This window comes from Artemia sp. Qi Xiang Cuo, chromosome 10, assembly GCF_049724085.1.
Source record: "Artemia sp. Qi Xiang Cuo chromosome 10, ASM4972408v1, whole genome shotgun sequence".
In the NCBI taxonomy this organism is placed as follows: domain Eukaryota; kingdom Metazoa; phylum Arthropoda; class Branchiopoda; order Anostraca; family Artemiidae; genus Artemia; species Artemia sp. Qi Xiang Cuo.
The window spans coordinates 20,637,385-20,653,257 of record NC_142803.1 but is presented as its reverse complement, the minus strand read 5'-3'; the positions used below and the strand labels follow the sequence as shown (position 1 = coordinate 20,653,257).

Here is a 15,873-nt window from a genome sequence, read left to right as displayed (position 1 = left end):
TATGCACATTATTTGCACCATAATTTGCACATTATGCATCCATAATGTGCAAATTTTAGACTGCTATGGAATGACGTTTAAGGTCAGAGGCCTTTTGTCATTTGACTAAAAGATCAACACTTGCACTTCCTTGATCCGGCCACTTGACCGTGAGGTGGGACAAGTGCTTTAAGTAAATAGTTGTGCTGCAGCCTTTCAGACATCCGCACGGATAAAGGTCAGGGGAAGCTGAGACCTGTGACATTAGCTCATATTTATAGACGTTTCTGGTGCCTTCAAAAAGTTTGGAGCTGGTGAAATTAGACATAACTTGTTACAAAATTTGGGAGCCTTTACTTTGGGAATGATACAAACGTAGGCTTTCTTACAAATACTAGGTAAAACTTGCTCTTATGAGTACTGATTAGAAATGGGTAGATGGGTTTGGCAAGAAAAATAGCGTATTCACGTAATAGCTTCACAGGAAGCTCACTGTGGTAGGGTGCACAATTGCTCTTCAGTTTAATCTCTTTGTAAATGACAAAGTCAGAAACCACTATATCATCAGTCCCTGCCTCAGAAATGAGACTATCAAATTTCTCAATTGGTGATTAATGAAATAGTATTGCATATTGGTAAAAAGGGGCTCTTTCAGAAGCTGTACCAAGGTATTATTTTCCTTGAGCAGCCTTAAGCCACTGGGCGTCCCAGTGGCCTTTATCAGTAAATCTTTTTAATGAGGAATGCAAATTTTTAGGACCTGTGGTAAGTAAAGGCATAATTTTATTTGTCACATGCTGCCTCCGCGCCCGTTTATTTGGTTTAACTATAAGGCTGCGTAACTTGGTAGAACCAACAATGTTACCAGAACTTTAAAGACGGTGGCAAGTCTTAATTTGACCCTTTAGGTTGTAAGTGATCTATGGTTCATCAATGTCACTCACAATCATCACTTTTGTTGGCAAGAAGACCAGACTCTCCTGGGTTGAGGTATTTAGTTAATTCACTTCGATGTTCATATCTGGTTCTGAGCAAATGTCCTCGAAGTCATAGAGTTACTGATTCAGCAACCAAATACGGATATCGAGTCTTGGGTCAGTTGTCTTACTGCACTTTGACTCTTTTGGTTTCGAGATTGCAGAATTAACTATCCCGAGGTTGATGAAGCGGTCTGAGTATTGAAGCAGTCTTACGGTTTGTTGTGCATAATATAAGTCTATCAGCAAGTCGGGAGCACCAATTTCTGGTTGCTTACACTATCACAGCAAGAAACTTGGTAAAGTCAACAAAAAAGTAATTAAACTGAAATGAGGATAGGCAGCTATTTTATCCCACGTGTAATGTCATCTTAAACGATTTGGCTGAAAAAGACACCTTTTTATTTAATTTAATCAATCAGCAGGCAATTTTTTTCCAAGAAATCAAGCTGAGATGCTATTACATTTAAGTTTATTTCAGGAATACTGGTTTAGTTATAGGCATGAGATAAAAGCGAGGCCATATCCAGGTTTTTTTCGGAGGGGGTTTTATTCAAAGATTTTTTTTCGGGAGTGTTTTACACAAAAAAAAAACCTCAAAAAACGGATACAGAATTTGTTTATATCCATTTTTGTTATGTTTTTACGAGTCAAACAAATATTTCGGGGACCCCCCCCCTCTGGGTACGGCCTTGGATAAAAGAAAGACAAAAACAGGTGAAATCAAACAACATGGTTAATAAATGTGTTTGACACAGTTTTTTTTTTTTTGAAATCATGAAAAATAGAATGCTGTAATGTATTTTTTATTTTTAGAGCTTTGTGTTTATAATGTGGAACAATGGCAGGTATAAAAACAATTAAAGAGGCAATCTATTCATTCGAGTCCATTCATTTATCAGGTTAGAAAGAAAGGAGTTGTGCTAGTTGATGGAAAGTCAGTTGAGCTCAAGAAGTGAGTTGTCAGTTGAGTTTGTTGTCAGTTGAAAGAAAGTCAGTTGAGCTCAATGGACTCAAGAAGTGAATTAAAAAAATCAGTTACAACAGTTACAGACAAAATAGTGATATTTTTTTTTCAAAGTACAATAAAAAGTTGGCAAAAAAGGGTCTAGTTTTAAAACCTCTCAATTAAAGTAAAAAAAAGTGTCTTTAAGGCTTTTACTGTTTTTGGTTGATTATTTTCAAGAGTTTGTTACCTCAAAGATTCTCTTTTGGGGACCACTACGCCCAAATACAATTTTGAAGGGCAAAAAGAAACAGCCTTCATGCTTGAAAGTACAATGAAAACATCTCCATTAAAAACCATGCGACAAGACACAAACCGGGATGAAACATGCACAATACAATAGACACAGAAATGACATGAAAAAAGGAGATAAACATAGTGTTACATGAATTGAATTGGGAATTATAGAGATATTTCAATGTCGTCTGGGTAAACAGGTCATAAGATGGTAAGATTCAGGTTTAAAAGTTGCTTTCCTGTCTTATAGTGTCAAGATTCTTTCAGATTTTCAGAATTCTGCTTTTTCATACTATGGTCCAACAATTTGATTTTTCTTTTTTCTTCCTTTTTTCTTCTATTTCTAATTCTTTTTTTAAGAAGGCTAGGTCTATATAAATCTTGGAATATGTTAGGCTACCAGAATCGGTAATTTTACCAGAAAAGTTTAGGTTGCCATTAATCAATGGCTAGTTGGAGCCAAGACAGATAGTCAGAGTGAGAGACACAGCTGCTGGCATAAGCTTTTTTCAGGAATGTATAAAAATAATGTTATTTTCACTTGTTGATAGATAAGATAAGATTTATTGCTGAAAAACGGCTATCACAAGCCCAAAAGGGCCGAATTCGCACTTTAGCGTCAAATAAAGCAAAAAAAAGAACAACAAAAACAAACAATCAAAAAACAACAGGAAATTATAAAAGGGTCAATGTCAAATACGTAAAAATGTTAAAAACAAAACAAAAAAAAACTCATAAAATTACAAGGCCAATGTCAAGTCAGCAAAAATGCCAAAAAAAAACGAAAACTCGTAAAATTAACAAGAGGATAAAGTAAAATTAAAACATAAATTTAAGTTAGTTGGTGACTAACAAACATAAATAAAAAACCTCCAAATTTGCAAAATGGGCAATAAATTTAATAACTATGAGGTAAAGAGTGAGTGAGGGGGGAAGGAGGCAGCGGATATTCAATGGTTGAAAAAGTCAACTATGTAAGGGATAAAAGTTCTTCTATATCTTTCAGTGCAAACTCTTATTGGGACAAGAAGGGGGGTTCTTTATTGACACAGAACGCGGGAGGCGGGGTCAAAGGGGTGAATATTGGCCAGGGAAAAGGGGAGTTGTTCGAGGGTTATGGAGGGCATTGTTAGCAAAACGCAAGGTGATTTTTGCTTTCCTTTCTCTAAGGGTCACAAGATTAGCTCTCCTAAAAAGGGACATATAAGGTACTTTACCCTTATTAAAGATAATTCTTAGGCACGTTTGTTGGCCTGCCTCTATTCTGTCCGACAATTCAATGGAAATGCCAGGATGCCAAACAGGACAGGCGTACTCAAGGGTTGGGGGTACAAATGACAGGAAAATCCTCAAACAGTGCGATTTAGGGTATTTAAATTTTTTAAGGAGGGAAAATGCGGCATTTGCACGTTTTAAGATGTCATTAATATGACAATCCCATTTTAAGTCGCTTGAGATGGTAACGCCCAGTAATTTCATAGCGGTAACGGACATTTCAGGAAGGACGAGATAGGAGAAAGAAGGGAGAGTTTTGAGGAAACTATTGGTAACAATAGTTGACTTTAAAGGGTTGACTTTCATAACATCAGCGAGAGCTTCGACTGATGTAGACTCCAAGATGTCCAATGGGTAGGTTGTGTAATTTTCGAAACTCGTCTGTGAGAAGGTTAGATCACCAACGAAGTTTCATCTATCTAGAAAATAAACACCAAGGCTATTTTTCACTGTAGGACATAAAAAAGAACCTAAGAGGCTTACTTGAGACACACCATTTTAAATTGGGAGGGGATCAGAATATACATTCAGGTATTTCACGACTTGCGTTCTGTTAGAGAGGAAAGGCGCAATTATTGTAATTAAATAAGGGTTAACTTGAAAGTCATTAGATAGCTTTTCTAATAGTATATTGTGGTTGATTAAATCAAAAGCTTTTTTGCAAGTCAACAGCGATAACATTGAGCCAGGTATTGGGTTTTTCGAGTGCGTTACATATTGTGTCCATAAGGTGAAAAAGATAGTGGGTAGTAGATGTAGAGCGTAGGTTTCCGAATTGTCTCTGGTCAACATTTGGGATTATCTTTACTTTCAACCACTCAGCTAAAAAGCTTTCATATAACTTCATCCATCTAAGGATGAATGATAGTCTATCATTCATCCATCTAAGGGAAAAACTAAGGTAGATAGTCAAGGAACTTTAGGGATGATCGAGATTTTTGAGCTGACTCTGACGGACAATGTCGACTGGACTTGTATGCAAAGGGGAGGGGGCTGAATCAAGTTGCCATTAATCCATGACTAGTTGGAGAAAAAGCCAAGACAAATAGAGTGAGAGCTACAGCTGGCATAAGCCTTTTTCAGGATATATAGAAATGGGCGTTACAAACTGGATGACTTAGTATAGACTGACCCTAAAATTAGTGATACGTTTGCAGGGGCTGCAACTCTAAATAAGAGATATATCTTTGTCAGCTAGATACAATCTGTACTTTGAGCTGTGGTTCGACAGGATATGATCTATAGCTTTCTTAAAAGTGGAGTTAACTTAAGTTAATTAATTAATTTTAATTAACTAATTAAAATTGTTAAATTTTATTTAAGATCAAATTTGTATTAATAATTTAATCAATTGTTATTTAAATTAATGGTTTAACTATAAAATTAAAAAATTAGATTAATGAATTAATTTTAGTGTTATTTTAATGAATTGACTGGATAAAATCTATAGTCTGTTGAAATACGGAGTTAACATGCCTTCACTTAGAATAGATCTTTATTTCCAGTTATTTTCAAACATCCTGGCACAATTGTTCAGTTTGCTTCCCCTTTGGATGTGGATAATCATTGTAAACCTGAAGCAATAGTCCTTGAAGGGAAATACTGGAAGCGTCGACTTGCAACAGTCACTGCTGAGTACAAAAAATGGCGAATTTTCTACAAGAATAAAGTAATGGGCCGACATCTTTCTGGAAGTGATCAGGTATAAATTATTTTAAATTATTAAATTGATTTGTAATTAAATAAGTTAATAATCGATAATTTATTGATAAATTAAATTATTTTGTTCTCAGTGGCTTGATTTTCTGATATAAAGCTTTTTGATTAAATAAAGAGGAACTTCTGGAGTTTAGCCAAGATAAAACGCAGCCAAAAAGAGCCGAAAATATGTGATCAATACAAGTTATTTTTAGTGACAATTTTAATGTTGCCTGGGCTTTCAGAAATTTTCAATTTTTTTTTTCAAAGATAGTTAAAAAAAATTCCTTATTTGTATTATTGAATCGAAAGTTTTAGAAGGAGTAAGATAATGGGGTTGTCTCAGAACTCAATTATCATTAATGTTGTCATTATTTATTCTTATTAATTAATGAATTTCGATGAATCGATTAAATTAATTAATTCTTTTTAATTAATCCTTATTACCGTCAGCCTAAAACGCAGGTAACAACAAGTCATGAGTAATATACAATGAAACAAAAAATATAGTGGAATTGTCACCTTGTGAACAGGAAATTTGGGCATGCTTAAATTCTCATACAAAAATAGTCATAAATAATAGAAATAGAACAAATTTAAATTTTATAATTTCGCCAAATTTGTAATTTTCATAGATTTCTATTTATTTATTGGATTTCAAATCTGAAATCCAATACATAAAAATTTTCTGATTTAAGTAACATACGAATGTTTTTATTATAGTATTTAGGTCAATAATTTATAGTCTAAATTTCGTAGCTAGTTTAGAAGGGGAATCTTGCGCCAAGATTAGTAAAACCTAACAGTTCTCAGCCTGGGCCCCCGTGTTCCTCTCTTGTCCCCTCCCCCCGTCCCTATAAAAAAAATTAGTGCGTAAATCTTTCTATAAACTCTAATTTGTAATTAACAATGGCCATAACCTTCAAAAAGAAGTAGGAAATACTTAAATGTGACTTTTAAATTTAATACAAAAGGGTGGAGATTTATGCTTCAAAGAAAATTACTCAACTTCTACTAAGAGAAATAATGAACACATGAAAAAGAAATAATCCTGCGTTTGGTTAAGTTTTAGGATTATTTTTTTTTCCTTTTTAGATATGTAATCTCTTCTTCTCAAATTTGCCTCAAATTAATTCAAATTCGAATTAATGAAAACATAAAACAAATAATCGTGTGTTCGGTTAAGTTTGGTTTTTTTTGTCTTTTTTTTTTTTGTCTTTTTAAGATATGTAATGTCTTCTTCTCAAACTTGCCTCAAATTAATTCAAGCTTGAATAAATGAAAACATGAAAAAAGAAAAATCCTGTGTTTGGTTGTTTCAGATTTTTTTTTTTTTTTTTTTTTTTTTTTTTTTTAGATATGTAATTTCTTCTCAAATTTGCCTTAAATTAATTCATATCTGTATTAATGAAAACCTGAAAAAAATAATCCTGTGTTAGGTTAAGTTTCAGGAAGATTTTCTTTTTCTTTTTTAGATATGTAATGCCTTCTTCTCAAATTTGCCGGAATAGTGAGCATTTTTGGCATACGAAATTGTAAACAAAAATTCCGAATTTAAGGAATTTTTATTTTCATTTAGGCTACATTTTAAATCCAGAATCCATATTATTGACAAAAAAGTTATATGATAGGGAAAAGCAGCTAAAGATTACAGATTAAAATTTCTCAATTTCCTTCAGGGAGGTAGGGTCAGATTCAAGTTTTCTGCACTTCTGTTGTAAATAATCCATTTTGTATTACCAAAGTTTTTATTTGTAATTTTAGATATATTTAAGATAATTTTTTGAATCGCATTGGCCTGCTATAATATAAAGAAAGAAACGATCAAAAATGGGACTTTCAAGGACAAACGAAAATAGCCTACTGAAAAATTATCTGCTTTTGGTTTCCTGGTTGAAGGACAATTTCCTTGAAAATATTTTTTGTTCGCGCTGAAGAAGAGAGACGGTTGTCCTTTTGAAATATTCGCTTTGTGTTTTTTTTTTAGTATTTTCGTTCAGCCTTAAAAGCCCGATTTTTGATCATTTCTTTCTTTATATTAAATGTATTGGAAACCTCTGTATTCTTACCTGTAAAATGAGAGGGGGTTCTTCGAAGGGCCCCCGCTCCTTGCCTCCAGAGACAAATTATGGTTTAAGATGTACCCCTTCTATATCTTCAACCTTCCCCTCTAGTTAGTTTATTGCCGCCAGTGTTTGAAGTATGACAGTTTCATTATTTCCTGTTTAGTGTAAATATTTAAAATAATAAAAATATTATAAAATAGTAAATATTATAAAAGTTAAAATATCTAGATGTTTCCCTGAGAAACTATTTAATTATTATAACTTATTATTTATAACTTATAATTATGTAACTTATCATAGTTTAGTTATTAAACGTATTATAAACTATTATAAATAAATAAAAAATAATTTACTCGTTTGAGTGACTGAATATGAAACAATAAAACCTACGAAAAATGTGGTACAATCTTGCTGTCGAGGGTTATAATGGAACATCACGAAGATGTCTAGGTTATGTCTTATACAGGAAGTCTGAGAGGTTACTAAAAATTGTGCGTTTTGGCAACCCAGCATGGACCAATGAAAACCAGGGCATCCTTCAATGTGGTTAGAAAAAGTAATAAAAAATCCAGAAGTAATTTATCATAAGTTATTTGTTCATGCAAATAGCAGCCTAAAATAGCACAGCACATTTAGACCCTAAAATACCTAATACCTACAATAATACCTACAATAGCACAATGTTCAGCCTAAAATAGCACAACACATTTAGTCCCTAAAATACCTAATACCTACAATAATACCTACAATAGCACAATGTTCAGCCTAAAATAGCACAACATATTTAGTCCCTAAAATACCTAATACCTACAATAATACCTACAATAGCACAATGTTCAGCCTAAAATAGCACAACATATTTAGTCCCTAAAATACCTAATGTACAGTATACAGTAAAATACCTAAAAATACAGTATACAGTAAAATACCTAAAATACCTAAATACCTAATATACATTTAGTCCCTAATATACAGAAGGAGCTAAATTTCTAATCGTGAATGTAATCAGAAGTATGACCAAAGCTGAGGGATCTAATTTGTAACTGAGTGTCCATAATTATAAGTGACCATTATCTAACATTGAATAAGTCTAATCGCAAGTATGGCTGAAAGGAGGTGGGGTGTCAACCCCCATAAGAAATCCAAAACGGACAAAAGTGCATAATTTTGCAAAATTCTTAGAAACTAGCACTTTTTTAGAGAAGAATATCTATTTAGGAAACGTCAGTCCCCCTCCCCTGGATTTGTTGCAGGCTCGCTTCCCCTGGGGAAAAGTTTCTACGGAGGCCCTTTGCTAATACTTAATATTATTAATCGATTTCATCTTTCTATTCAATACAGTGTGTACAGTTGTCTCCATTTTGTCAGGTGCAGAGACTCATTTTGATTTAAAAATTGTTCGTTTTTGCTTCATCCATCATGTCCCCTGCGCCCATCGTATAGCCCTCTATAAAATAACCTACGTGTGTATGCATGGCCCCGGCCTTGCCATCAAGCTTTTTTGGAATTCTCTTTAAACTGCGGCATATTTGCACATGCAACGCAGGGGGATCTTCACGGTGCTGAACCATCGTTTGACCCCCCCCCCCCTTGTATTTGCATAGACGGCTTGAAATATTTTAACCATGAAGATACATTGCAAACTTTAAATCAATTTTCAGAATTAGCCACCTTTTCTTGGAATTATAAAAAATGTTGTTTGCAGACTGTTTAAACTTTGAACGGCTTAATGATTTCCATAGTCTTATCAATAATGTAGTTTATTTACCTCTAAAAATACGAGCTTCCTGATTTAAAGTTTTCTTAGAAGACCCCTAAGCATCTTTGAAAGGTGTCAGTAGAGGCAATAAGATAAGTTAAATGAGATTCAGTTATTTTATTATTCTGATTTAAAAAACGCTAAAAAGATAGGATATAAGCAGGGGAAGAGGTCTTTGTGCATGGTACTCCAAAATAAATAAAGATCTCGTTATTTTTCAGCCTTTTTGTTTGATTAATTTACCTGTGGTTTTTTTTTTTTTTTTTTCATCCCTGAAACTTTACTTCAGCAACAAATATCTCTATGCGTTCCTGTTTCAAACCACCAAACAGTTTTTCATTAGAAACGTTTTTCGTTAGAAGAATTTTTTCATTACCGTTCTTCATTAGATTCCAAAAGCGTTTTTCATTACATTCGGCTTTTTGCAAGACTTTAGGCCCTGATAAGACCACTTCAAGGTGGTCTTAAATGTGCTTTCTCAAATTTTTTTACCTCCTTCTCAATACGATCTTGTTTTATTATCTCTGAGCGGTTTCCCTTTTTTGTTAGTTCTGGAGCAAGGATTTGTAATCTTCGCGTGGTTTTTACGGAATTTATATGTACATTGTTTTAAGGGAAAAATTATGTCTAGCTCCATTAACTGAGTCAGTAAATTAGCCAAAAATAGTCTTATCTTCTTTTGCAATCAAAGGTCATGTTTGGATATAATTACTTTACAACGCTGTCTATGCTTCAGGAACTTGTGAGAATTTTTTTTCCTTTTTTTATAACAGGAATCGCAGCACTGACCGCCAATGCCGTAATCTGGGAGGGGTTACCAGGTATGAGCCCCCTCCCCCTGAATTTATATCCAACTGTAAAAAAAAGTAACAAAAATGCATATAAATAAGTTTTTGATGAGTTTTGTTGTTTTTTGTACACCCCCACCCCCAAAAAAAGCAAAAAAAAAACCTCCCGAACATTATCCTGGATACACATTTGCTAGCTACACTCATGATACGTTGTTAATCTTGGTTACTAGTCCGTATAAAACAGTTGAAACTCTTCGTGAGAGAGTTAATGACGGTTTATTGCTTCTCCTAAGGGGCTATTAAATATAGCTTATGGTAACTAATTGTAAGATGAAGCTTTTTGGCCAATATTACTGCAAATCGGAATATGTGCAATTCTTTGAAGCTTATTTTTCCCAAACTTTATTTGCTTTAGTATGCTAAATTTGAAAATTCATTGTCAAGGAGTAAAAATCCAAGATAATGATTCAGGGCTTGATTCAGACCTAAGGGTACACTCAGTGTCAAGGGTGTCTGCGCTGGAAGGGATGACGCTGTTGGAAGGTGGTATGTTTGAAAGCTCTTTACGGAAGTTTGTAGGCCCTTGGGTACCAAGAGTTCTCTAATTTTCCTGTTGTTTTATATATTTTTTATCTACTGCTCTGATTGTTTTTCATGTTGTTTTGAATTTACCCCCACCCCAGTAAAAAAAAATTGTGTCTGGCTGAAATAAAAAGTATCTGGCTGAAAATTTTTATATATCATTCCTCTCCAGATTCCAGATTTAGAACACTTAGACATCTCTTTTTTTGGGGTGGGAACGTTCCGACTTCACAAAGTAGACCTGTTTAGTCCTAGGATCGTCTGGGTTCCAAAAATAATCAAAGTTACCTATCCGCCGTTAACAGGTGGGGAGGGCCTTTCACTTTTAAAATATGTCTGTGCTTCATCCCTGGGCTGTACCAAACATGTAAACTATCTCCCTCGAGGGAATTTTGAATTTGATGACATTTCCTCAAAAATATATTAAATATAGGAAATGAGGTTAGAGAGGTGAATTTCAAGGAACCGAGAGGCACCCAAGTTTTCTGGTGACGATAATCAGTATCGGCGAGGAGACGAAGAGGTACTTTCGTTACATCAGCTCTGGCTGGCATTATGTTGAAGACTTCCTCAGAATGAGAGTAAAGCATATAGCCTACTTTTAGAGTATTAGCACCCCCTAGCAAAATTCCCCTGTGGTTGGTTTTTGTCGTGAAATTCTTCTCACGTGTCAGTACCTTTTCCTCTAGGTGCTAATTGGATGAATGTCTCCCTGAAAATATGAAAAAATTAAGGCTTTATTTAATGCAGTTTTTTTTCTTGCGGAATTTGGGCAATTTGCGTTTTGCAGTAGGGTTGGTGTATAGTAGACGTATCGGCTACAACAGGTATGTTGGTTTGTGTTAGTACACGTAATTTGAAGCGCGAACCTTTACAACATTTATATTAATACAAAAATAAGTAAATAGTAACATTAAGAAAAACATAGTGAGACTAGACGCGACTGCTACACCCAGTATCTTTAGATGTTTCGAGGGAATATATTTGACTGACGAGTACCCTTCCCCGTTGGTCCTGCGACAGCTGGTTTGTTGGTCTACCAAAGGTTTTAAATAGATAATAAAGTGGTATTATTGAAACGCCATCTATAATGTCAATTTAGATAATAGATTTACTATCAGTAATGAGAAGAAAATACCCAAGGTATTGTTAATGTTCATTTTTCTTCTAAATTTAGTCAAAAATCACAATATTTGAGCAAAAAAAAATTCTGAGAATCCTCTAAAAAGGGACTTTGGTCACCTCAGACAATTTTTTAACCACTTCCTGAAATTTTGGAAAAAAAAAATTAAACTTATCACAAATCACGACAATATTGCCCGAAAAAGCAAATTTTTTGGGTACTTTAAAAAAAACTCTTAGGCTCCCCTTAAAACTTTTAAAAATAATTAAGAATATGAAGCGGTGCTCGGAATCTTGGAGTGTTGGGAGGTTAGAAGCTAGCACTATTTTTTTCGACTCTGGCTTGGACCTCCGATTGCTCTTGTGACTCCGGCTGCAAAGCCCCAAGTCTCCTTAGATGCGATTTCCCAAGACCATTTGAAACACATCACTTTTTTATAAAAATATTCAGCTTTTTTTTTTTTTTTTTTTTTTTTTTTTTTTTTTTTTTTTTTTTAAATCTTAACCCAAAATACCGGATTAAAGCAATAAGAAACCCCTTTGAGAAATACTATTTTTATATATATTTTTTTATCAATATATGTTAACATATTATCGATATAATATTGATATAAGTATATTTTAAGTGATTTTTTTCCAGAATTTGGCTCGAGATTTAGACATCCCGGGAAGTAGTTCCAGTGTATGCTCACGAGATACCAGTGCAAGAAGTATCGACTTCTTTGATGATGAGTTCCTCGCCGAATTTTCGGACACATTATTTACCAGTCTTGCCAATAATCAACCATATCCGTTTCCTAATGCAAGAGAAATAGGTATGATCCTAATTTAAATTTGGATTTGTTTTAAATAAGGGTTAGTAAATTTCAACCATTTTGACTTGAATACTTACTAGGTTTTTACCTCTCTGCGGGTTTAAGCTTTTGGGCTCCCATATAACTGCACCCCGATTTAACTCAACCCATTTAACTCAGTGTTCGTTCAACTCAACCCTCGTCTGACTTAACGCTCTGACTCAGCGCTCATTCGACTCAACCCCTGTGTAATTCTGCCCTCATTCAACTCGAATATTGTTTAGTTCAACCCCATGCAACTTAATACGTATCCAATTCCAATTAAATTCCACCCTTGCAACATGTTAGGTTGAATAGGGTTGAGTTTGACGGGGGTTTGGGTTGCATGGGGCTTAATTGAATGGGGATTGTGTTAAATGGGACGAAATTGAACGGGTTGAGCTGCACGCACACTAGGATTTGGGAAAGGATCTTTTCGGTTGTTGGCAGGATATTTACCTCTAATTTTCAGATTATATCAAAAAAATAATAATTAAAATCTAAACGACCATAAAAATTATTTGTTAAGCCGTTATGTCGTTTTTCTTGTCCTTTCTAATTTTAGGCTGTTACCTAAATACATATTTCCATTGATTTTTTTTTCTACAGAAGTTATATAACAGTGGGATCCTATTCCGAGAGCTCTGGGCATTGCCCTTCCAAAAAACATTGAGTGTTTCCAGATAACTTTTTATTATATCCTTCAGTCTTCATGCATTTTGCCTTTTTCTTTCTGTTTTTCTGAATTCGCCCCGTCCCCAAAAATAGCCAGCGTACTTTTAAGTCCGCATAGCACTCTTTAATGCCCAGACATTTTAATGCCTGTATAACTGGTAAGTTTTGATAACTGGTAAGGTCCACCCGAGTAATTTTTTTTGCCTCTATCGTTTTCTATGTCTGTGTCGCTATTTCATCTGTTTTGAAAAAGGATATGTGTTGTCAAATAAAAAAAAAAAAAATTTAGAATAGTTTATATATATATATATATATATATATATATATATATATATATATATATATATATATATATATTATATATATATATATATATATATATATATATATATATATATATATATATATATATATATATATATATATATATATATATATATATATATATATATATATATATATATATATATATATATATATATATATATATATATATATATATAAATACAGGTAAAAGCTGAAGTACCACCTAATTTCTACTTGCTCATTATTCTGTTTTAAAAAATGGGATCTTTTGAGCAGTTGGGATCTTTTGAGGTGATTTTTGGGATTTTCCTAGGAGGTATACTAGAACGTTTTTAAGGATAAGCCTTCCTGAATTTTAAAAAGAAATTTATGTTCGGTTTGATCGAAAAAACAAAATTTACACTTCCTAAACATATAGATTTCTCTAAGACTAAACATATCTATCTCTAGCACAAAACAAGAGAAGTTTCATGGTTTTTCCAAGATTTCAGGAAAAGTAGATGTCGGCTTTTAATTTTCTGCCCTTTATTCGGATTGCTTATCCAAGCTCTAAAAGTTATGGCAAGACCGCCCAATCAATTCTAAATAGTTTGGCCACACAAACTAAAGAAGTTTATAATGGACGAGAAAGGCTGATTCTTTGTGGTATCGAATCCCCTTAAATATCTTAGGGAGGGCTCCAGTTCTTTTCTTATTGAATACAATTGCTTTTGTTTTACCGGCACGAAATTTTAAGTGAACGTCTTTTACCTATTTCTCCAATTTTTCGACAACTCTGGCCACTAATGTTTTAACACTGTAAGTGTCTTGGGCGATGACTCCTCCATTATTATCGTCTGCAAAATCATATAGCGATCCTCATATTCGCCTAAAGAAACACTATATGATCCTTTATTGTCCATGTTGTTGCCAAAGGTTGAAGCTCGAAGAATTCATGTTTCAGAAATACTGTAGCAACTGACAGTGTTCTGATTCTTACTTTTAGCCATCTACCTTGCAAATAATCATTCAAGGAAAAACTGGAGGAGCAGCTACCCCGCCCTGCTCAGGCCTAGAACCGCCATTGGGATGGCAACCTTCTTCTCAGGCTTTTGTTAGTCTCTGAAATATATAATCCCTCTGCTACTGCTCTCGGATTAATCAAGGCAATTTCGTCAGTTTCAAAGTTTGTTCATTCTAAGTCATATTCTTCTATTTCAAGTTCTCTATATGTTGCTTATGTTCCAGTTATACTGCAACATGTAAGCAGGCAACAGTCTGCAAGCTCAGCCGCTGTGGGTTTGGGGATCTTGCGGTTAAACAAGTCCCACGAAACATCTGAATTTCAGATGCAAAGTGTGACGGAAAACGCCTGTTCCTGCTTCAAATACAAGTGTCATTTAAGGTGCAGGATATGTATATACAACTAGGGTATTTCAGTACCCTTGTCCATATATATGAGACATTACTTGGTTCGAATCAAGCCTTTTATTAATGCTTTTCATTCCATAAACGTGAGCTGGAGCACCTTGGTACTAGTGCTGGAAATGAACTTTGTGCTGGAGTACTACTAGCTATAGGTCCACTGCTGTGTGCTTGTTGTCCATAAAGATATATTGTATTCATAGGGCTTGGTTCCCCTGCATTTGTTGGTTCCCCAGGGCTTGGGCTTGGGGCTATTTGGTTTAGAACAGGGGTCAATGGTGTGACTGTAAGCTGAGCCAGGGTCGACCCAGGGTCAGCCAGGGCTGACTAATTGGGTACCTGAAGAAATTTAGGAAAGGTAAGCAGGAAGGGTTTGTGAAAGCACAGGGTGGCTGACCCCCCCCCCCCCCCCCATTGCACTTCCTGGATGAAGGGCCACGAAACGAAGATCAGCACCGCCAATTTGGACCTTGAGGGTCTAGTCCCGCCTTGTTTTTTTTTTTTTTTACTTACTTGGTTTGACTGCATTTGCATATGGTGGAGTACCATTATCTCCAGTTCTAGTGGGTGCTGCTGGGCCCCTAGCTGGAGGACCAGCCTCAACCCTGATAAGAGATGCTGGTCTAAAATCCTTCCACGCTGATTTTGTGCCAACTTTCACAACCATTTAACTAATAATCACTGTTAATGCTTCTTCACTATCCTAAAACCAAGTGTGTGTGTTTGCATGTGCAGTTTTCGCTTTGCATTAAAAAATGAGCTAAACTAGTCAAGCTAGAAACGTGAAAAATGCAGGCAATCAAAAACAAGAAAAGAGTCAGCTTCACCGGGTTTTTGTCGCCTCCCTCCTTCCACTTGGGACCTCAGGCCTCCCACGATTGTTGTCATAATTTCGCTTTTTTTGCTTTTTTATGTGTATGTCTTAGGATTTTTATGGCTTATTTACATTGTCACTGTTCCAAAATTGTTCTGCATGGATTTTTATGTTTCTAACTCGACTAGTATATTTTTAAGTTTTTTGTTTATTTATCCGGGTGTGGCCTCAATAAAGAACTAACCGTCCAATGAAAAAAACGTTTACAAGTAATATATAGATAAAAAAAAGAGTATTAATCCATACAAACACCGTCCTTTTACGTTTCCGTCAGGCTATGTTGCAATAT

General features: G+C 34.6%; 1 protein-coding gene across 1 annotated transcript in view; it reads left to right on the top strand.

Annotated features, from left to right (window-relative positions):
- Window positions 1–15,873, top strand: part of Mondo (MLX interacting protein mondo) — a 139,305-nt gene that overhangs the window by 53,249 nt on the left and 70,183 nt on the right. Inside the window, exons 3-4 of the mRNA XM_089095308.1 lie at window positions 4,980–5,176; window positions 12,133–12,307. Of these exons, the coding sequence (XP_088951434.1) occupies window positions 4,980–5,176; window positions 12,133–12,307 (372 nt within the window). The remainder of the gene's footprint in view (window positions 1–4,979; window positions 5,177–12,132; window positions 12,308–15,873) is intronic.